Genomic DNA, 23,975 nt, shown 5'->3' on the forward strand with positions numbered 1-23,975 from the left:
GTGAGGAGAGCCGTTTGTAATTTCTTTAAAAATACTTTATTTGTAACAAACAGGAGATAGAGTACAAACCTTATCTTGCATACTTGTAAATTATGTTTTGATGATATTGGATAGTCATACATTTAAAGCAATTACAAGCCTGCTTTTTACTTCCATGACTAAAAGAAAACGGGTTTTAAAGGTTTTAATAAAAAAATAACAATTTCAATACAAGTGTAAAACAACACAATTATTTAACATTAATCTTAAACTGGGGATCTTCTTCCTCCGCTTAGTTTTTCAGTTTACAAAGTTCGTCATCTAAATAGAGATTAGACATAGCGCCAGCGCAACTTGCTTTTAAAGGGGATGAGAGCTGAGACTCTCATTGGTTTACTGCACGTTATGCCCAAAATACTCCCATTACAATAGGACCAACCCTTTTCGACCATGCGCTCGCGCACAAACCATTTTTCCCGTCGTTAAAATAGCAAAAGTGGATTCGGACACGCCCATTTAGACGTTGCGCTGTGCGCTTTAGACAATGCCCTTAGATCGTTAAAATAGGGCCCTATGTGTGCGTTGTGGGTGTGAATTTTAAGTCTTGACTTTTGACAGGATTGACATTTAAAGAAATGTTTGCATATTGTTTCAAGTATTTTTGATAGTGTACCAAAGTTACAAAAATTATCTTACCACTTTAGAGGCCTTTAGACACATTGACTACTTTACATTGACAAATGTAATATCTATAGTATTGTCCCTTGAGAAGATATACTAAAATATTTGCTGGAATGTAAAGGGTGTACTCACTTTTGTGACATACTGTAATACTTGCAGGAGATTATCTGTCATACAATGACAGGAAAGAGTCCCTCACAAAACATTTTGAATAAAAACACAACATCAAACATCAGTTTCACATATAAAGTCAAATAATATATTCATGATAGCATTCCAAACATCCAAGAGTGGAACTAGAACATCAGTTGAGGACAGATTGTCCTTTATTACAGCTTTTGAAAGATGGCACAGCATTAGTAAGTTAGAAGTTACAGTACACAAAGAGACTTGAATGTCAACATTAAACATATTAAGAAGAATTACATTTTGTTACAGGCTGCTGGACGTATGCAACTTCTGTTTGTTCAGCACCAACTGTTGAGAGATAAGATTCAACAATTAATTATACTATACTGTATATAAGACATGTAAATGTTATTTTGTAAATGTGCAAAGATCCCAATTGTTTTGTCTCATATGGAAGAGGGTGCATATTTTATTAAGCATTGCTGTATTTAAATGTCAAATGTATTTTTTTTTATTACAATTAAAACCTTCTATGCTGCTACATGAATAAACTTTTAGGCACATATTAACACTGAAAATGCAAGTATTGTTCTTTTACATTATGCATAAACAGATATTGAGTTTTAGCAAAGTTTTAATGACCATCCATATATATTCTCTCATTTTATTAAGACACAAACAGAAAATACAGTAAAAATGTACACAAAATGTTAAAAAGCACAGTACATAGAAATGTAGGGTTTTATTAAATTTCGGTTTAAAAGAGCATGCAGGTTCCATAATGCTATTAAGTGTAGGGGAAGCTCACACTAGCTGACACTTTAGCTTAAATTTTATTCAGTTGCATACTGCATACAAATTTCCTGTTTTTTTCTGGTTGTATTCTAAAAAAGACAAATAAGTAATTATGTATGGTCACTATACTATTACAAAAACAAAACTAATGATGGCCTTGAGTTGTCATACTGTAAATATGTAAAGTAGTTTGAAGTGACCTAACACAGTGGTTCCCAAACTTTTTCAGCATGCGGCCCCCCTTGTGTAAGGTACATTCCTTCGCGGCCCCCCAAAGGAAATTTGTGACAAAAAACTGTTATAAAACTCAAAATTTTTATAAAAAAAAACATTAAATTATACAAAAAAGTAGTGCTTTTGGTTAGTAGCCTTATTTTTTTTTAGATTTAATTACACAGAATTCATGATAAAATAATGTATTTCATAAAATGTCATAAAACTGGGGCCCCCCTGGCACCATCTCGCGGTCCCCCTGGGGGCCCCGGCCCCCAGTTTGAAAACCACTGACCTAACATACATTATAAAAAATGTATTGGTGCTAAATTACACTAAAAGGTCGTAATCATAGGGTAACCATTTTATATCACCTTTATGAAGAACCATACGGGGTGATATAGCACCACTATAGCACCGCTTATGGTCCACAGAGCACAAAATAGTTTTACACAGGTACTACATAGCGGCTATATGGCACTCAAAATGCCCCCCCCCCCATGATTAAGAGCCAGTGAACCACTTTTAGTGCTATTAAGCACCGTTTGTTTGTAGAGTGTACCTGTCCCATTTATTTACTGTATGTAAACAGAACTATTGGTATAAATGTTGTTTTGCAGTAATATACAGATAGTCATTGTTTCTGGATTTTTCAACAACTGATTCAGTGGGAACTGGAGCCCTGCCAGCAAAAAAACAAAAGTGTCTAAAACCTCATTTTAATAAATAATACCTTCTGTGTTATCTTTTTCTAGGTTCGCTAGAGGCTATGAAAAATAGCCTAAATAGAGATTCCCATACAGCAATAAATATTTCCGTTGGCCAAAAATATGTTTTAAATTATGCTAAATCCATTTTGTAGCAAGTAAAGCTTAATTAAATATATTTTTGAAAATATATTTAGTTTAAACCTTCATATATTAACATAAATTTCAAGATGTATTTCAGGAGCAACAAATACATTTCTAATTTTACAACCTATACAACAAAAATATATATATTTTTGCCAAAATATAATTGTTTAAATTTAATTTTAACCTTTTTAAACCTGTAATGTTTACAAGTTTGTAATATACAAAGGTTTTCTTCCTATGCGGTGTTACTATAAATTCTTTAAAATATATTTATTTTGAAATAAAAATATATTTTTTGGCCATTCTTTTGTATATTTTGAAATATATTTAAAAATATATTTTTTTGCCGGGTTTTATTCACCATCTGAAATCTAGGAGAAATATACAGAATCCTGAAGAAAATATAAGGAGATCTGGCTTAATTCAGCTGCAATTAAGAGAAAGAGGTAGTACTATTGAACAAAACACAATAGAATTAAAATATAAATAAACAAATATTTTCTCTGCAGTTTACAAAGGGCATCAGTTGTAATCTTACTTTGGCTGCTTGTTTCGCTCGTTTGTTTTTTCAGATACAGAATCCCAAACATGATCAAGGTATAATGACACACAGAGATACTACAGAGACTACTGCAGTTGAGCTCCTGTCGCCCTCACTCTGGCCAGCAACACTAACATTGGAGGCTGATGCATTTGTGAAAACAAAGCAGACACAAAAAAAACATCAGATTCACATTGATTAATGTTTATGTGACAAACATGTGCATGCACACATATAACTAGATGACTGCTTTTACCTGTCACTTGCACTGCTGTTGTGGAATCAGATGTCTCATGACCTATAATTAAAATAAAAGACTCTCTTCAAAATACATGTATGCTGTAATAAAACCGTATGCTGTATGCTTACCGGTACATAAGCTTAACATTCAAACACATAATCACACATGCAGATACAAAACCAACAGCTCGTATTCTAAGCACACGCAGTCCACCCAACACAACCTAATTATAACTCAGTAAATCTCTCACATCAAATATTGCTCATTAAATAAATGCAACAATAAAATTCAGCAGCAAATATATTTTATAACAATGAGAAAACATTTGCTTTTCTTCTTTCTTAATAAAGGTCGAAAAGGCCTGATTTTCCACAGAATTAACTTATTTTCTAATTAAAAGTTCTTCACACTGCTGTTATTTTGATCACTCTACTTACACTAAATGAGTCAATTACTCAGAACAAGTAGTGTGGATATCATTATCAATGGGTCTATTGTTTTTCTATTACACTACTTCATCTGTAAGTAAATAATTTCCAATGCAGTATTTACAGTGGTTTATTAGGTTACTAAAGTTGAACTTCTATTTTACAATAATACAGCACTGCCTGTCTTCAAATGCATTAATCTAATAACTATAGGTTAAATACAATCTAAGTTTTTGATTTTGAAATATTTCATTAAAACACAAACCTTTAACGTGCAGCTTTACTTCATAGCAGTGCATTTTATTCACTCTGCACCGATACCATTGTGCATCAGTGTTTACCACATCACGTATGATGAGAGATCCGTTCATTCTTGCTCTCTCACACAGAGGCTTCGGTGCACCGTTTCTGCTGTCTGAGTGCTTGCATGAATATTCTACTTCTGTTGATTGGTCACCATGAATAACTTCCCACACAACGTTTAGATGTTCAGAGCAGGGTAGTGTAACTGCAGACTTTTCAGTTGTCCAAACTGGGTCTAGGACTTTACACTCTGAAACCAGAAAACTTAAACTGGCTAAATCTACACAACAAGATGTCTGTATATGTTAAAAACTGTATAGGTAGAAATATACTCAATTTAGCTTCACTCTTTGACCCTCAGTGACAGTTTAGTTGTGGTACACCCTAAACTCCTGTTCACCACACATTCGTATTGGCCAGAATCAAGTAAAGTGATATTTTGAAGATCAAGTATAACATGTCCAGCATCAGTTCTTACAGACCATCTGTGAAGCTGTGATGCTGGATTTGGATACTGCAGGATGACTTCATCTGGGTTGGTTCTGCGTAGTTTTACACTAAAGGTATTTAAGTGAAGGGTTGTGGTATGGCAAGAAATAGATACATTGTCACCCTGTGCAGAGTTGATGCTGCCAGCATTAAAGTTTTTGCAGGGTGTCTGTGTCTCAGCTACAAGGGAATGAAAAAGAGAAACATCTGTGTATAAAAATATCAGAGAACTGAGACATGCAATGACAAGAAAAAACACTCACTTGTATGTGAAACCCGGAGTTAATTTATTTGGGGGGTGTAGCATCAAGAAAAGACAGTGGTTTACTGGCTCATAAAGGATGTGGTATAGCAGCACAATAGAAGTGGTATAGCATGAATAGCAGCACGACTCATGGTTCTAAAATATAGTTCTGCATTGCTGCTATAGTGCATTTATAAAGTGTTTCCTCTATGATTACAAACCAGTGAACAACTTTTATTCCCATATGCCAAAAATACAAAATACATTAATCTGGCAAAAATATGTTTTAAATGTATGCTATATGCTTAATTAAATATATTTTAGAATTAGAAAATTTAGCTTTAACCTTCATATATTAATTTCAAAATGTATTTAGGGGCAACAAATACATTTTTAATTTTACAACCCATATGACAAAAAAATATATTTTTTCTTGCCAAAATATAAACGTTTTTACAAAATGTATAAGTAAAAATATAAAATTATAAGTATATTTTTGCAATTGAGCAGTTTACTAATTTAACTTTAACCTTTTATGTGTAAAGGTTTGTAACATTCAAAGTTTTCCCTTCAATGCAATGTTAATATAAATGCTTAAAAATATATTTATTTTTAAAATAAATTTCGAAATATCAAAATATGGCCAAAAATATATAAAATATATCACATATACAGCACAGATATTTTTTGGCCATTTTTTATTTGAAAATATTTTTGAAAATATATATATTTTTTTGCCGTATGGGTTGCAGTATTTAGCACCATATTTATGTGTTTGAATTGTACAACAGTCAACAAAAAACATCACAAAATTTGGTAAACATATTTTGCAAAACTGTGTTGCTATGCACTGCAAAATCTTTAAACTGACATGAAATTTGATTTTGAGGTATTATTGTATTTTTTGTTATTTTAATTTTAAAATACTGAATATTATGTGCCAATAATTCTGTAATGATGACATAAAAAAGCTTTTAGTCTAAAACTATACAAAAGTTAGTTTTCATCATGTAGTTAGGTAATTACGTAGTTTTTTAGTTTTTTAACTGTCAAACAAAGATTGTACCTGGTTATATTTTACCCATCTGTAATAAATTGCTGTGCAAACTAATCCAAGTTAGAAAACCTATTTGTTACAAGCACCAACAAATTAGGCATTTTCCAACTGAAATAATCTTGTAAGTGATAATGTTAATCATATTGAGTATATTACACCCATGCCACAAACTCACACTGTACATTGAAAGAACATAATCTAATATTTACATGTAGGTTAAATGAATATACATACAGTACATACACTATACATAATGCTTACCTTTAAGCTCCAATACAGCTAATAAAAGTATATTTAGAAGTTGTAGATATGAATGCTGTAAAACCTCCATCACACAGATAGCACATCTAAGCCCACTGTGAAATAACTGAAATAACCATGCAGAGGACTCTTTACCACAGAGGCAGTTTCAGTTTTAATGCAAAAGTAGGAAATGTGACATCTTGATGTGATGTCTTTTGTTTACTGCAAAATTAAAATTATTTATGATTAATGATCAATGATTCATTTAATTGACATTTGCCATTTCCTGGTACAGCCCTTTTTAAATACAGCTTTAATGCTTTAGAAATTGCTAAATTAAAATTGGAAACATACCCGAACTGATTAGATCTGTTACATATAGTCAAGCAAAAACTGCAGCAAAATGATCATTTAAATTTCATTTTTTTCTAAATACAATTACCGGTTGGACACTTGGAATTGCATTTTCATAAGCGTGCGATGGATGTAGCAAAATTCTATTGAAAATGCATTCGAGTCCACCATGACCCCACCCTGTCAATTGCATTAAGGCTGGGTCATATGAACATATGTGCATCATCACGTGTCATGTCAAAAGATTATGGAAAATTAAGCTATCGACATTGACAAATATATGGAGTTAAAGTAGCAACAAAACAGTGTTGCTTAAAGGGGACATTTCACAAAGATTTCTTTGACATCTTAAAAAAGTCTTGAGGTATGTATGTGAAGTTTTAGCTCAAAATACCATATAGATAACATATTATAGCATGTTGAAATTGCCACTTTGTAGGTGTGAGCAAAACCTAAAAAAGGTTGTAGTGTCAAAGTCCTGTAGCTGTGTGGGACTACAAAAATCTGAGAAGTGGACCATAAGTCTTTTTAAAATAGTTCCAACTATAAGTAAACTGGTTTCACAATTGATATTAAGCAATAATAAAATATGATTAGTACTGGCTTACAGTATGTGTGCGTTGTGGGTGTGAATTTTGAGTCTTGACTTTTGACAGGATCAACATTTAAGAAATGTTTGCATATTGTTTTTATGAAAGTATTTTTGATAGTGTACCAAAGTTACATAGTTGGTTTCATCATGGCTCAAAGATAAACAACGCATTATCTTACCACTTTAGAGGCCTTTAGACACATTGACTCTGCATTGACAAAATTAATTTCTATAGTATTGTCCCTTGAGAAGATATACTAAAATATTTGCTGGAATGTGAAGGGTGTACTCACTTTTGTGACATACTGTAATACTTGCAGAAGATTATCTGTACAATGACAGCAAAGAGTCCCTCACAAAACATTTTGAATAAAAACACAACATCAAACATCAGTTTCACATATAAAGTCAAATAATATATTCATGATAGCATTCCAAACATCCAAGAGTGGCACTAGAACATCAGTTGAGGACAGATTTTTGTCCTTTATTACAGCTTTTGAAAGATGGCACAGAATTAGTAAGTTAGAAGTTACAGTACACAAACAGTTGAATGTCAACATTAAGTGGATACACGTATTAGGATGAACTACATTTTGTTACAGGCTGCTGGACGTATGTAACTTCTGTTTGTTCAGCACCAACTGTTGAGAGATAAGATTCAACAATTAATTATACTTTACTGTATATAAAAGACATGTAAATGTTATTTTGTAAATGTACAAAGATCCCAATGTTTTGTCTCATATAGGAAAAGGGTGCATATTTTTTGCGCCGATTATTACACCGTAATGACAGTAAAGTTCCTAGCCATATCGACCTAGAAAATTGCAACTTTTAATTTTCCGTCTGTCTTATACACAATCTAACTACAGAGTCAAGATTTAAATAGGAAAAATATCGAAACTCTTTGGTTATTTTTGAGCGCGATGTTAATGGGCTAATCAGCTTCAATGGATTATGGTAAGCTATGCTAAAAGTGGTAGGGGAGCTGGAAAATGAGCGTATTTAAAAAAAAGTGGAGTACATTTTAGCTTAAATTTTATTTAGTTTTTTCAAAAACTGCATAAAAATTTCCTGTATTTTCTGGTTTTATTTTAAAAAAGACAAAGAAGTAATTATATATGATCACTATACTATTGCAAAAACAAATCTAATGGTGGCCTTAAAGGAACATGCCCACATTTTGGGAATGTAGCTTATTCACCGTATCCCCCAGAGTTAGATAAGTCCATACATACCTTTCTCATCTCCGTGCGTGCTGTAACTCTGTCTGACGCAGCCCCCGTTAGCTTAGCTTAGCACAAAAACTGGAAGTAAATGGCTCCAGCTAGCATACTGCTCCCAATAAGTGACAAAATAACGCGAACATTTTCCTATTTAGGTGTTGTAATTTGTATAGTCACAGCGTGTACACATAACAAGGTCATATGAGACAGACATCTTTTAACAGTATATATATTGAGAACTATAATCTCAAGGCGCAGCACTGCTACTTGGGCGGGGTGATTTGCTCACAGCACCCGAGAAGCCCCCTGGTGAGGAACAGAGAGTTCGGTCAGAATTGTGCAAATCACTCCAAATAGCAGTGCTTAACCTTCAGAGAATATAGTTCCCAGTATGCATACTGTTAAAAGATGTGTCTCTCATTTGTACACGGTGTGACTATACAAATCACAACACATAAATAGGAAAATGTTTGCATTATTTTGTCACTTATTGGGAGCAGTATGCTAGCTGGAGCTATTCACAGTCTTTGTGCTAAGCTAGTGGGGGCTGCATCAGACAGAGTTACAGCACGCATGGAGATGAGAAAGGTATGTATGGACTTATCTAACTCTGGGGGATACAGTGAATAAGCTAAATCCTCAAAATGTGGGCGTGTTCCAGTTACAGTACTGTAAATATGTAAAGTAGTCCACCCCCCTTGAGGTGACCTAAAAATTGGTGCTAAACGACACCAAAAGTTCGTAATCGAACCATTTTTAGTGCTATATATCACCAATATATCACCTATTAAGAACCACAGCGGGGTGATAAACCGCTTATGGTCAGAGCAAAATATGACTCTACACAAGTGCTATATAGCAGCTATATGGCACTTAAAATGTTTCCCCTATGATTAAGAGCCAGTGAACCACTTTTAGTGCTATTTAGCACTGTTTGTTTTTAGAGTGTACCTGTCCCATTTATTTACTGCACTGTATGTAAACAGAACTATTGGTATAAATGTTGTTTTGCAGTAACTTACAGAAAGTCATTGCTTCTGGATTTTTAAACAAATGATTCAGTGGGAATTGGAGCCCTGCCAGCAAAAAAAACAAAAGTGTCTAAAACCTCATTTTAATAATAATACTTTCTTTGTTTTTTATTTTAACCTTTTAAACCTGTTATTATTTTTGGCCATTCTTTTGTATATTTTGAAATATATTAAAAAATATATTTTTTGCTGTATTGGTTTTACTCACCATTTGAAATCTGAGAGAAATATACAGAATCCTGGAGAAGATATGAGATCTGGCTTAATTCAGCTGCAATTAACAGAAAGAGGTAATACTTGGATCAAAACACAATAGAATTACCGTAAAGTATATATAAACAAATATTCAGAGGCGGACACTACTTGAGTATTTTAGTTACATTTTCCAAGCATCTGTGCTTCATCAGAGTGTTTGTCTTGGGGAAAAAAATGCTTTACTTTACTAAAAAAATGTTCACTACATTCTAAAGCATAGAATCATACGTGTACTCCTTTTATATTGCATATTAAATTTGATTTAATACCTAATTACATAAAAATTGTGTACTTTTACTTTTCTTGAGTAAACGTATGAAAGTACTTTTTACTTAAGTAAAAGTAAAAAAAAACTAGATGTTTAATGTACTTAAAAATTAAATATAAACCAAAAACTTGAAATTATGAAATGTAGTGGAGTAAAAATTATGATAATATGCTCTGGAATGTATGTTTTCCAAAGAAAAACACAGAAAAATACAAATACTTGAAAATGTACTTTTATGTAGAAAGTAAAAATACTTAAAGGTATTGCGGAGGATTTTCTTTTTCTGGGTGGATCATCAAGAATATTGGTCCACCTATTTGTCAATCAGGAGTGTTGCGCAATTGCATTTTTTTAAAAAGTGGAAAAGGCAGTTCTTTTCTGAAATTTGAGAAAATTCTCCGCTATACCTTTAAAGGGGTAGTTCACTATAAAATGAAAAATCTGTCATCATTTACTCATCCTCATGTTGTTCTAAACCTGTATGAATTTCTTTTTTCTGATGAACACAAAAGAAGATATTTTGAGAAATGATGGTAAACACACAGCAGTAAGTGACCATAGACTTCCGTAGTAGGAAAAAATATTTTGGAAGTATTGTGATAAATGACTAAGAAAATATTTTAATAAATGATGGTAAGGACACAGTTGATGGTACCCATTAAATTCCATCATTTTTTTTATTCCTACTATGTAAGTCTATGGTCACTTACTGCTGTGTGTTTACCATCATTTCTCAAAATATCTTCTTTTGTGTTCATCAGAAAAATTAAATTTATACAGGTTTAAAACAACATGAGGATGAGTAAATGATGACAGAATTAAAATTTTAAAGTGAACTATCCCCTTAAGTAGTGTCCGCCTCTGCAAGTATTTTCTCTGCAGTTTACAAATGGCATCAGTTGTAGTCTTACATTTGCTGCTTGTTTCGCTTGTTGTTTTTTTCAGATACAGAATCCCAAACATGATCAAGGTTATGATGACACACAGAGATCCTACAGAGACTGGTGCAGTCGAGATCCAGTCGCCCTCACTATGTCTAGTAACACTAACAGTGGAGGCTGATGCATTTGTGAGAACTAACAAAGCAGACACATAAAACATCAGATTCACATTGATTAATGTTTATGTGACAAACATGTGCATGCACACATAACTAGAAGACTGTCTTACCTGTGACTTGCACTGCTGTTGAAAATGTTTCCCGTGCTGTTGTTAAATCAGATGTCTCAGGATCTATAATTAAAATAAAAAATACATTTATGCTGTAATAAAACATACGTTAACCAGCTCACATAAGCTTAACATTCAAACACATACAGTGGGTACAGGATTTATTCAGACCCCTTTACATTTTTTCTCTTTGTTTCATTGCAGCCATTTGCTAAAAATCAAAATAGAAAAATTTTATTTCTTATTAATGTACACTCAGCACCCCATCTTGACAAAAAAGCATTTAATTAAAACACAAACCTTTAACATGCAGCTTTACGTCATAGCAGTGCATTTTATTCACTCTGCACCGAAACCATTGTGCATCAGTGTTTACCACATCACGTATGATGAGAGATCCGTTCTTCATTCTTACTCTCTCACACAGAGGTTTCGGTGCTCCGTTTCTGCTGTCTGAGTGCTTGCATCGATACCGGGTTACACCTGTTGATTGGTCACCATGAATGACTTCCCACGCAACGTTTAAATGTTCAGTGCAGGGTAGCATAACTGTAGACTTTTCAGTTGTCCAAATTGGGTCCAGGACTTTACACTCTAAAACCAGGAAAACTTTTAGTAGTTAAATTCACACAAGAAGATGTGTATGTTATATACAGTATAAATACACATGATGTAGCTTCACCTTTGACCTTCAGTGACAGTTTAGTTGTGGTACACTCTAAACCCCTGTGCACCTCACATTGGTATTGGTCAGAATCGAGTAAAGTGATATTTTGAAGATCAAGTATAACATGTCCAGCATCAGTTCTTACAGACCATCTGTGAAGCTGTGATGCTGGATTTGGATACTGTAAGACGACTTCATCTGGGTTGGTTCTGCGTAGTTTTACACTAAAGGTATTTGAGTGAAGGGTTGTGGTATGGCAAGAAATAGATACATTGTCACCCTGTGCAGAGTTGATGCTGCCAGCATTAAAGTTTTTGCAGGTTGTCTGTGTCTCAGCTACAAGGAAATGAAGAAGAGAAACATCTGTGTATAAAAATATCAGAGAACTGAGACATGCAATGACAAGAAAAAACACTCACAACTTGTATGTGAAACCAGGGGTTCATTTTTGGGGTGTAGCATCAAGCAAAGACAGTTGTTTACTGGCTCATAGAGGATGTGATATATCAGCACAACAGAAGTGGTGTAGCATGACTATACTGTAGCACCACCACTCATGGTTCTAAAATACTGTATGGTTCTACATTGCTGCTATTGCATTTATAAAGTGTTTTCTCTATGATTACAAACCACTTTTATTCCCATACACTGTAAAAAAATTATATCAAATCAAAATATTTGTATGTTACCATAACTTAACAAATTAAGTTAAACATTTTAAACTTGTTTTTATATGTTATGTCAACTTATCACAAGCCAAAACTTGACTTGCAAAACCAAGTTGTTTAAACTTCATGCTGCATTTTTAGTGTATGGCAAAAATACAAAATTAATTTCTTTGGCCAAAAATATGTTTAAAATATATGCTAAATACATATTATAAAACGGCTTATTCTGGTTCTTCATTCTGATTGGTTGAAACGCGTTCTAAGCTTCGCGTCGTGCCTAACAACGCCACTTAGCTGTTATAAAATGCACTGGTAACCCACTGCTTCTTGGGGTTTATTGCTTTAATACATTACAAGTTAATTTAATATATTTTCGAATTAGAAAATTTAGTTTTAACCTTTATATATTCATTTCAAAATGTATTTCATGGGCAACAAATAAATTTTTACAACATATATGGCAAAAAAATGTATAAAGTATAAGTTTAAAATTTATAAATGCATATGATAAAATATAAAATTCTAAGTATATTTTTGCAGTTGAGCAGTTTACAAATTTAATTTTAACCTTTTCAAACTGTTATATTTACAGGTTTGTAAGATACAAAGCTTTTTTCTATGCAATGTTAATATAAATGCTTATATAATGCTAATATGTTTATTTTTAAAATATATTTCGAAATATAAAAAATATATCAAATACATAATTTGTAAACATATTTTAAATATATTTCAGCACAGATATTTTTGGCCATTTTTGTATATTTTACGATATTATGTCAACAAAAAACATCACATAATTTTGTAAACGTTTTTTGCATACATGCACTGCAAAATCAAAGAAAGTCTTTATGTCTAACTGACATAATTAAAGTTGATTTCGAGGTTTTTTTTGTTATTTAAATTTTTTTAAAAGCTGAAGATTATATAGCAACATTTTTATAATGATCGCATGTATATTTCTAGACTAAAGCCTTGTTTATAGGCATTAGTTTTCATCAACGTAATCATGTAGTTTTTCAGTAACTGTCAAACAAAGATTGTACCTGGTTAGCCTATATTTTACCCGTCTGTAATAATTTGCTGTGCAAACTAATCCAAATTAGAAAAACAATTTATTACAAGCATCAAAAAATGTGGTTTAAAGGAATTTCCAACTAAAATCATTATCTTTATTTATTAAGCTATAAATGGTAATATTAATCATATTGAGTATATTGAGCATATTAGACCCATGCCACAAACTCATACTTTGTATTAAAAAAACATTGTCTAATATTTACGTGTAGGGTAAATGAACATACATACATAAACTATACATACAGCTTACCTTTAAGTTCCAAAAAACCTAATAAAAGTATATTTAGAAGTTGTACATGCTGTAAAATCCCCATCACATAGATAGCACATCTAAGCCAACTATGAAATAACTGAAACCATAACCATGCAGAGAGAACTTTTCACTTTTTACCACAGAGACAGTTTCAGTTTTAAGGTATGCAAAAATAGGAAATGTAACATCTTGATGTGACATCTTTTGTTTGGTGCACAATGAAAATTAAATAATTTGATTAAGCCTACATTTGCCATTTCCTGGTACAGCCAATAGTTTTAAATGCTTAAGAAGTTACAAAATTAAAGGGATAGTTTGGCCAAAAACGATATTAAACCCATTATTTACTCACCCCCAAGCTGTCCAAGTTGCATATGTCCATCGTTTTTCAGACAAACACATTTTTGGATATTTTAGAAAATATTTTAGATCTTTCTGTTGATTAAATGTTATGTTACGGGGTCCAGCAATAGTCCACGACCTTCAAGTCCAAAAAAAGTGCGTCCATCCTTCACAAATTAAATCCAAACGGCTCCAGGATGATAAACAAAGGTCTTCTGAGGGTAATCCGTGCGGTGTTGTTGTAGAAATATCCATATTTAAAATGTTATTAACGTAATTAAATACCTTCCGGTAGCGCCGCCATCTTAGAGTCATCCGCATTCAGGATGAGCGCTTACGCAGCATATAGCGGTTTCTCTGCTGCTGCTCTGTCCCCCGCCCTCCGAATTTGTCATACGTCACTAAGAAAAGTGCGTACACTACGCTAATACTCTCTCCTGAGTCTAGGCGCTACCGGAAGGTATTTAATGTTTGTGACAAATATTGTTATTTATGTTGTTTTTCATATGATGAAACACCAAATTGTCTTTTTTCATGTTGTAAACACTGTCTATGAAAGTGTATAACTCTGGTTCTGTGTACTCTAGCAGACTGCAGACAGTTCTGGTTGTTACCAGCAGCAGACAGTAAACACACAAAAAAAAGAATGAACTCTTTATCATGTAGCATTCAAAAGTTATTCTCATTTTACTGAAGGGTGTGAAAATACATTTTTCATATAAATATAAATTTTTTGTTTTGCACATATAATAAACAGCAAGGGATTAATTATGCACACAACCAAAGAAAATGCTGTGAATAGACTCATTGTTTAGAGTAGGACCTAAGAGAAAAGATGGTGTAGCATTTGTGGCTATCTGTGCTATCTGAGGCAGTTCACACTCAAGTTTTCCATATGTTTACAAAAGACGATTTTTTACCTCATTATTCATTCGACGATTGTTAGATAGGTGATAAAAATAGAACAAATGTAACGATGTAGCCTTATTCCTGAGAATGAGAGCTTTTATTTGATATAAGACTTGTCCATGTTTGTCATACTTGAAAAATATGAAATATGTGAATATTAAATCATATACAAAATTTTGGGGGGTGATAGTGTAAATTAAGTGTAAATAACTTTCTTACAGTAAAACATATCTCAAAGTGATGCATATCTGCAGAAAGTAGACACTCTAAGCGACTCCGCATTTTTCCATGGCCCTGCTATGGACTGTCTTTCTCCGTGGCATTCTTACGGATTGGTTACTCAACTGTTTTCTTACAATTTTTGCTTCGGTTTAGGGTTAGATTTACATGAAATGACATCCCTACCCAAACCCAACTCTAACCCCAACGCCAGGCGACAATTGTTTAAAGTTTAGAAAATATAAAAGAATAAATCAGAAAAAATAGTATAAACCAATAGTTAAAGGGACATACTAACGCAAACACCAAATCTAACCCTAAACCGAAGCAAAAATGGTTTGAAAATAGGAAAAAGCAGTTGAGTAACCAATCCGTGAGAATGCCACGGAAAAAGACAGTTCGTAGCAGGGCCACGGAAAAATTTATCCCACGGAACTTAGTAAGATCATGTTGCTTCAAATAGTATCTCATATGTGGTACTGGGTCCATGACAGACCATTAAATTACAGGAATATTTTATATTAAGTCAAAATAAGATAATTCTGGACCCGGTACAGGAATCCCAGAGTTAAAGAAGTTAAAAAACTTTTAAAAATAGATGCCTTTGTTTAAAGCAAAGCATTTATTTACTTACCAGGCTACAGGTGAAGATTCTCTTTGCGCCTTCTAACGTCTCATAATTAGTCCTCATTTATGTCCAAGAGACTCAATAATAATCTTTTACATTCAATCAATTATAGACGCATAATTTACTGCGCTCTTTAAATAACAAAAAACATATTGCACCATTGACTTTAGACCAGGTTTTTGTTGGTCAATGGCGTTGTCTATTTTAGTTGCCTCAAATGCGCCTGAACACACCTCGTTTTCAAACCAGAATGCCCATGGTCGCAAAAGTGGACACAAATGCATTGCTATTTAAACAACGTGGCGCTAAACGTGAAAATGATAATAGCGCAGGGTTGAAACTAGCAAAACACACTTGGTCATGCTGCATTGCGCCGGGTGTATGATAGAGTCCATGGAGTTTGTAAAAGTAGCAACACAAAACAGTGGTGCTTAAAATATTATGGTTTCCCAGGAGTGATTAGATTAGTCCTAGACTAAAAAAAGAGCTGTCCAAACTAAAAACAACCTGCACTGACATATCTTAAAATCCATCAGTGCCCTTTGTTTTGCCTCAAAATGCACACAAATAATGTTTTAGTAAGGCATGTTTGTTAAAACTAGTTATTTTTCCTAATTAAACTGAGGCCTAGTCCTGTTTTAAGCTAATTCCTGTCTGCGAAACGTTATAAATGTGAAATATAAAGTATAAAATCTGACTTGTGTGGCTTAGTCACTCTCATATGAATCTCAGATCCTATAGCCTATAGAATTTGATCTATACTTCTTGTGCACACACTGAAACTACAGATTTGTCATGCTTACATTACTTGCAACCTAATCCAGATACTGGTATTAAATTTTTAGGACAGCCATAGCTCAGGGGGAAAATTTAATACTGTAATTTTGTAATAGCCTACTGTATGTCTACACATCCTGTAGTGACGTGGAGCACCAGATTATAGAAAAAAGCAAGAAAACTCTTACATGGGCACATGTAAAAATGTCCAGTCTCCTGAGGATGCGTATAAATAGCACGAAGTGTAAAACTCGTGCAATACATACGCCAAATTCCACTTTGGCGTGCATATGATACGCAAGTCCTTCCCATTCACTTAAACGGGGCATCTTTTTTGTCTTTTATTTATTGGTTTCTCAATTTTTTTCTGTTTTTTAAACCATTTTCGCTTGGGTTTAGGGTTAGATTTTAGATTTGCTTAATGAGGTTATTTAATATACAGGTTTCTCCATGTTTTTGTCCATATTTAAGCCTTGGTCGCTTGGAGTTGGGGTTAGAGTTGGGGTTTGGTTTAGGATGTCATTTTTATATAACAAAAATTGTTCTAACCCTAAACCCAAGCGAAAATGGTAAAAAAATTGCAAAAAAATTGAGAAACCAATAAATAAAACGACAAAAAAGATGCACCGTTTAAGTGAATGGGAAGGAGTTGCATATCATATGCACACCAAAGTGGAATTTGGCGTATGTATTGCACGAGTTTTACACTTCGTGCTATTTACTTCAGGAGACTGGGCAAAAATGTAGCTGTTCAAACAGATAAAGACACAGTGTAGTTGTAACGTCAAGGTCTTCAGCTGTAGCTGTGAGGGACTACAAAATTCAGAGAAGCGAGAGAGAAAATAAGATTGTGTTTAAAAGAATTCCAGAATTAAGCAAAGAGAATGACATTTAAAGTAAATGATTGCTTTTCTGCATGCTAATAATCAAATGATTTCAATTCCATAAATTGTCACATGTACTCATGAACTTGAGCAATGAGCAATTAAATCTTGTTATATTGCGTGTCATTCATAATAACTGTAACCTTAATTGTATTTATAGTAACATCACTCAAAAAAAATCCCTGACGAATGACAATACATACTGATAAACCTTTAACCTTTACTTTTAAAATAGCTTCAAAAGTAAATTGATGTGACAATTGATATTAAGCAATAATAAAATGGGAAGGATTAGTACTGGCTTACAGTATGTGTGTGTTTAGGGTGTGGATTTTGAGCATTGACTTTTAACAGAATCAACATTTAAAGAAATGTTTGCATATTGTTTCATGAAAGTATTTTTGTTAGTGACCAAAGCTGGTTTCATCACGGCTGAAAGGAAAACAATTAGTTATCAGATGCCACTTTAGAGGCGTTACAAGTGATCTGGCTGAAGACTTTTTATTCTTTATTACAGCTTTTGAAAGATTGCACAGCATTAGTAAGTCAGAAGTTAAAGTACACAACGAGATTTGAATGTCAAAATAAAACAAGTGAAAACATTAACAACTACATTTTGTTACAGGTTGGTCAACATTTCCACATGCAGTAGCTTCTGTTTGTTCAGCAACAACTGTGGAGAGATAAGATTCAACAGTTCATTTTAAAAGCCATGTAAATGTGATTTTTGTAAATGTACAAAGATGCAGTTGTTTCTAGGGGTGCATATTTTTAAGCATTGCTGTTTTAAATGTTTAATAAAATGTTTGTAAATGACCATAAAAATCTATGCTGCAACATGAATGAACTAGGTTCATATTAACACTCAAAATGCAAGAATTGCTATTTGCATTATTAACACAACTTTAAAGTATTTTGTCCTTTACCAAGCCCCCCAGTAGCCCAAAGGCAATGCATGGCATTGTTACAACAACATTGGCTTCATTGCAAAAATAAGTCAATCCACAGTTAAAATATATATACAGTATATATATATTTATATATATAAATATATATAAATATAAATATATATAAATATAAATATATATATAAATATATATATATATATAAATATATATATATATATATATATATATATATATATATATATATATATATATATATATATATATATATATATATATATAAATATATATATATATAATGTTGTTGTAACAATGCCATGCATTGCCTTTGGGCAACTGATATATATACGCTGCATTTGTAAATGTTTTTTAAAGCACTGTATAAAAGGTCACCACCACTTTTGTTGTTATAACGAAATTTTAATGACTATCCATGTTTATTTTTCTCTTTTTATTAAGATACAAGCAGAAAAGACAGGAAATATATGTACACAAAATGTTAAAAAGCACTAAGCCCATTTTAAACTCTTTTGAAGAAGTCTCGACGAATTAGGGTTTCATTTTGATTTAAGAGAGCCTGCAGGTTCCCTCTATTGCTCAAGCTGGTTTGGCTGTTGCACAACATCTGAAGGCCCTACAATGGATAGTGAGTTCAGCTCATCACTGGAGTTTGACCTAACCAGAACTATCAAAAGAGCTATTAATATTATTAAAGACATTAACACCACCCCCAGTCTCTTCACACTACCATCTGGCAGATGCTACGTCACTTTTAAAACGAATGTGTTAAAATAACACATCTTGTGTCTAGTTAAGGACTTAACACATCTCTGTGTTATTTTTGGAACAACACACTTTGTGCTGTTTTAACACATCTTGTGTTGTCCCTTTTATTTATTTGAACACAAAATCAACATGTGTTAAAATAACACAATATGTGTTAAAGAGGATAACACAAAACAATGTGTTAAAATTCAACACATTCTTTCTTAGAGTGATGAATGTTAAAGCCACAACAACAAGACTAAGAAACCTGCTGAAAAACGGATGTACTTGACGGATGTGTGAATACAGTACATGGGTGCATGTACACATTCAGCTCTTGTGCGTCACTGTGTGTATTATGGTTAAAACAAATGTTTTGTAAAAATTTACTGCGTTTTTACCAGCTATTATGGCAACTGCAAAAATTATGCCAGGTTTTTATAATAAATATTAAAAATGCGTGTCAAAACGGCACACTGGTGTCCCTCGCAATACGACTACTGTACCATATGCTTAGTGGCTCACCAGAAATCTTACTCAAAGATGGCAGCGAACACATTTACTTCAAAAATAAGGTGGATATGGTCACTATACGATTACAAAGACAAATCTAATGGTGGCATGGTGGCCTTGAGTTGTGCATAGTACTGTAAATATATAAATTAGTCCAGCCCAGTTTGAAGTGTCCTAACATACTGTATCTGTCCCGCATATTTAAGGTATGTAAATAGAAATATTGGCATAAATGCTGTTTTGCAGCAACTTACAGGTAGTCGTCGCATCTGCATTATTGTCCAACAAATAATATAGTGGGAATTGGGGCCCTGCCAAGCAGAAAACCAAAAGTGACTAAGACCTCATTTTAATAAATAATACTTTCTGTATTCTCTTTTTGTAGAGATTTATTACTCACCATCTGAAATCTGAGAGTAATATACAGAATCCTGAAGAAAATATAAGGAATTCCGGTTTAATTCAACTGCAAAAAACAAAAAGAGGTACAGTAAAAAGCACAACAGGATTAAAGTATATACAGTACAGTATAGACGTTGTTCCATTAAAGAAAACAAACATTTTTTCTCCTCAGTAATTTACAATCAGTTGTAGTCTTACTTTGGCTAGTGGTTTTGCTCAGTTTTCGTTTTCTCAGATACAGAATCCCAAACACGATCAAGGTTATGATGACACACAGAGATACTACAGAGACCACTGCTGCAGTTGAGCTTCCTTTGCCTTCACTCTGGCCAGCAACACTAACAGTGGAGGCTGATATATTTGTGAGAACCAATAAAGCAGACAAAAACAAACATCAGATTTGTTTCGACTATTGTTTATATAACAAACATGTGCATGCACACATACAATTATATGACTGCTTTTACCTGTGACTTGCACTGCTGTGAAAAATTTTGTTGTTGTTGAATTAGATGTCTCATGACCTAAAATTAAAATTAAAGACTGCCTTCAAAATACATTTATGCTGTAATAAAACATAGCAATGTTAACCAGCTCATGTAGGAAACTTAACATTTAAACACATAATCACACATTCAGATACAAGATCAACAGCTCCTATTGTAAGAACAGGCAGTCCAACCAACACAAGCTAATTATAATTCAGACATTAGCATAAACCTCTCACATCATCTAATCTTGCATTAATGCAACAATAACCTTGCCTAATTTATCACAATAGCTTCGATGAAACTACAGCACAGCCTGTTTTTAAATGCATTAATCTATTAACTAAGTTAAATCCAATCTGAGTTTTTGGTTCTGAAAGATTTCATTAAAACACAAACCTTTAACGTGCAGCTTTACGTCATAGCAGTGCATTTTATTCACTCTGCACCGATACCATTGTGCATCAGTGTTTACCACATCACGTATGATGAGAGATCCGTTCTTCATTCTCAGTCTCTCACACAGAGGCTTCGGTGCACCGTTTCTGCTGTCTGAGTGCTTGCATGAAGATTCGATTACATCTGTTGATTGGTCACCATTAATAACTTCCCACACAACGTTTAGATGTTCAGAGCAGGGTAGCGTAACTGTAGACTTTTCAGTTGTCTCAACTGGGTCCAGGACTTTACACTCTGAAACCAGAAAACTTAAAGTGGCTAAATCCACACAAGAAGATGTCTGTGTATGTTAAATACTGTATAGGTAGAAATATACACAATTTAGCTTCACCTTTGACCCTCAGTGACAGTTTAGTTGTGGTACACCCTAAACTCCTGTTCACCACACATTCGTATTGACCAGAATCGAGTAAAGTGATATTTTGAAGATCAAGTATAACATGTCCAGCATCAGTTCTTACAGACCATCTGTGAAGCTGTGATGCTGGATTTGGATACTGTATGATGACTTCATCTGGGTTGGTTCTGCGTAGTTTTACACTAAAGGTATTTGAGTGAAGGGTTGTGGTATGGCAAGAAATAGATACATTGTCACCCTGTGCAGAGTTGATGCTGCCAGCATTAAAGTTTTTGCAGGGTGTCTGTGTCTCAGCTACAAGGAAATGAAAAAGAGAAACATGCTACTCTGAGTATAAAAATATCAGAGAACTGAGACATGCCATGACAAGAAAAAACAGTTTCCTATAATCATTATGATGAAGTTAAGCAACTTAATGTCCTTTTTACCAAATAGGGTGTAGCATCACTATAAAAAGGATAATTTAAAACAAAAACAACGCCGTAATCATAGAGGAACCACTTAAAGTACTATATAACACCTTTGTGCACTACTATAGTACCACTTATGGTTCTACATAGCACAATATGGTATGCTATATAGCACTTAAAGTGGTTACCCAATCTTTAATCGTCATTTCTAGATGTATTGCGATCATTTCAGTACAGTGTCTGTTGAATATCAACAAAAGCAAACCTCGGGAGTGACAAAATTACCCAACAGCAATTGTTAACCATGTTTTCCTTATTTCAATTTTCAGTAAATTAATGTAAATAAAATCAATATCTTTATTAAGAATTTGGCAGAAATGCTGGCTGTAGTTGACAGAATGAAACAAAAATTATAATTTTACGTAAACACATATCTATAAATAACAAATCTCTTAATTCATTCCGCAGCTGTACATACATACACTATACAAAAAAAACTTACCTTTGAGTTCCAATAAAGTGAATAAAAGTATATTTAGAAGTTGTAAATATGACTGCTGTAAAACCTCCATCATACAGACAGCACACCTAAGCCCGCTGTAAAATAACTGAAAGCATAACCATGCAGAGGACTTTTCACTCTTAACCACAGAGGCGGTTTCAGTTTTACGATATGCCAAAGTAGGAAATGTGACATCTAGAGAAACTAACTGAAATAAAGAAAACATCCCTGTTATATTTTGGGAATGATGTCATTCATCACAACTACTTCTGCAAACATGAAATACTCTTCACACATACTAAATAACGCAACTATATTTAAAGATGAAGCCAACGACCAAAGTAGGCTCTCTTGACTCACTTGCCATTAATGGCAACAATACCCTACTGAAAAATCCAGCAAAGACCAGCATAAGCTGGTAGCTGGTTTAAGGTGGCAGTAGCAGTACCTCCCAGCCTGGCAAAGCTGGTGGGTCAGCTGGTCTTCCAGCCTAACCAGCTAAGTCCAGGTAGACCAGCTTAAAAAGTGACCAAAACACAGCTAGATCAGCTTGCTACACCAGCAATACTAGCTAAAACCAAGCTGTGAGACCTTATGCTGGTCTTAGCTGGATTTTTCAGTACAAGCAGTACAGATCTCAACATCTTTGATATCATGGAACACAGATTCTGTTTTTGCAACATGCAATATTTTTATTTCATTTGAAACATTATTGTTATCAATTTGTCAAAGTGTTTAAACTTAACAAAGGCAAAGACATCAGTATTAGGTTACTGCAGGCCTCATGTAGCACTTGCATTTTCAAGTTGCTTGAAAGTCATCATGAAAATAAAATGAAAAACTGTTATGTTTATTTTTTTTACAATGTTTACTTACCGAGCTTCATTATTTTTTTCAAATTTCATGTGCCCTCATAATCTTTAATCAAAAACGCAAATCTCCCCTCCTCAAAACGATCTCTCTATACTTCCGGTCATATAGTATGGCAGGTGGGCAGAGTCCGGGAGAAGATCGCTCAAATGATCTCAATGGACAAATTCAAATCCAGCCCTACCTTTTTTCATTTCATAAGCTGTTTCACTCAGATATACTCTCACCTAAAGGATTATTAAGAACACCATACTAATACTGTGTTTGACCCCCTTTCGCCTTCAGAACTGCCTTAATTCTATGTGGCACTGATTTAAAAAGATACTAAAAGCATTCTTTAGAAATTTTGGCCAATATTGACAGGATAGCATCTTGTAGTTGATGGAGATTTGTGGGATGCACATCCAGGGCATTAAGCTCCCGTTCCACCACATCCCAAAGATGCTCTATTGGGTTGAGATCTGGTGACTGTGGGGGCCATTTTAGTACAGTGAACTTATTGTCATGTTCAAGAAACCAATTTGAAATGATTAGAGCTTTGTGAAATGGTGCATTATCCTGCTGAAAGTATCAGAGGATGGGTACATGGTGGTCATATGGGGATGAACATGGTCAGAAACAATACTCAGGTAGGCCGTGGCATTTAAACAATGCCCAACTGGCACTAATGGGCTATAGAGTGTGCCAAGAAAAAATCTCCCACACCCTTACACCACCACCACCACCAGCCTGCACAGTGTTAACAAGACATGATGGATACAGGTTCTCATTCTGTTTACA

At 33.7% G+C, this 23,975-nt stretch overlaps 1 protein-coding gene across 4 annotated transcripts; it reads right to left on the reverse strand.

The window, feature by feature from the left end:
• Positions 1–1,047: 1,047 nt before the first annotated feature.
• LOC129447639 (uncharacterized) lies at positions 1,048–22,523 on the reverse strand. Of its 4 annotated transcripts, none has more exons than XR_012371522.1 (9): positions 22,326–22,522; positions 11,779–12,099; positions 11,397–11,690; positions 11,097–11,159; positions 10,838–11,002; positions 9,612–9,674; positions 7,437–7,787; positions 4,127–4,833; positions 3,449–3,490 (listed from the first exon to the last, which is right to left on the reverse strand). XR_012371522.1 is itself a non-coding variant. In XM_073872083.1 (8 exons), exons 1-8 carry the CDS (start codon positions 22,396–22,398, stop codon positions 18,126–18,128), a joined length of 1,092 nt encoding a protein of 363 aa, XP_073728184.1. In that variant the 5' UTR covers positions 22,399–22,518; the 3' UTR covers positions 18,019–18,125. The 4 variants fall into 4 exon arrangements, 2 of the variants coding, with proteins under 2 accessions (XP_073728185.1, XP_073728184.1); XR_012371523.1 differs by lacking the exon at positions 22,326–22,522 and adding an exon at positions 13,762–13,887; XM_073872083.1 differs by lacking the exons at positions 3,449–3,490; positions 4,127–4,833; positions 7,437–7,787; ... (3 more) ...; positions 11,397–11,690; positions 11,779–12,099 and adding exons at positions 18,019–18,196; positions 19,961–20,017; positions 20,107–20,172; ... (2 more) ...; positions 20,996–21,289; positions 21,387–21,707 and having other exon boundaries at positions 22,326–22,518.
• Positions 22,524–23,975: the final 1,452 nt, after the last annotated feature.

This window comes from Misgurnus anguillicaudatus, chromosome 10 (genome assembly GCF_027580225.2).
Source record: "Misgurnus anguillicaudatus chromosome 10, ASM2758022v2, whole genome shotgun sequence".
Taxonomy (NCBI): domain Eukaryota; kingdom Metazoa; phylum Chordata; class Actinopteri; order Cypriniformes; family Cobitidae; genus Misgurnus; species Misgurnus anguillicaudatus.

Bases quoted from the DNA above. Each gene is read 5' to 3' on its own strand.
- LOC129447639 (XM_073872083.1), bottom strand. From the start codon at position 22,398: ATGATGGAGGTTTTACAGCAGTCATATTTACAACTTCTAAATATACTT. The intron at 21,290-21,386 runs GTGAAGCTAAAT...TTCTGGTTTCAG, and splicing joins ACTGTCACTGAGGGTCAAAG to AGTGTAAAGTCCTGGACCCA. The intron at 18,197-19,960 runs GTAAGTTGCTGC...ATCTCTCCACAG, and splicing joins TGCAGATGCGACGACTACCT to TTGTTGCTGAACAAACAGAA.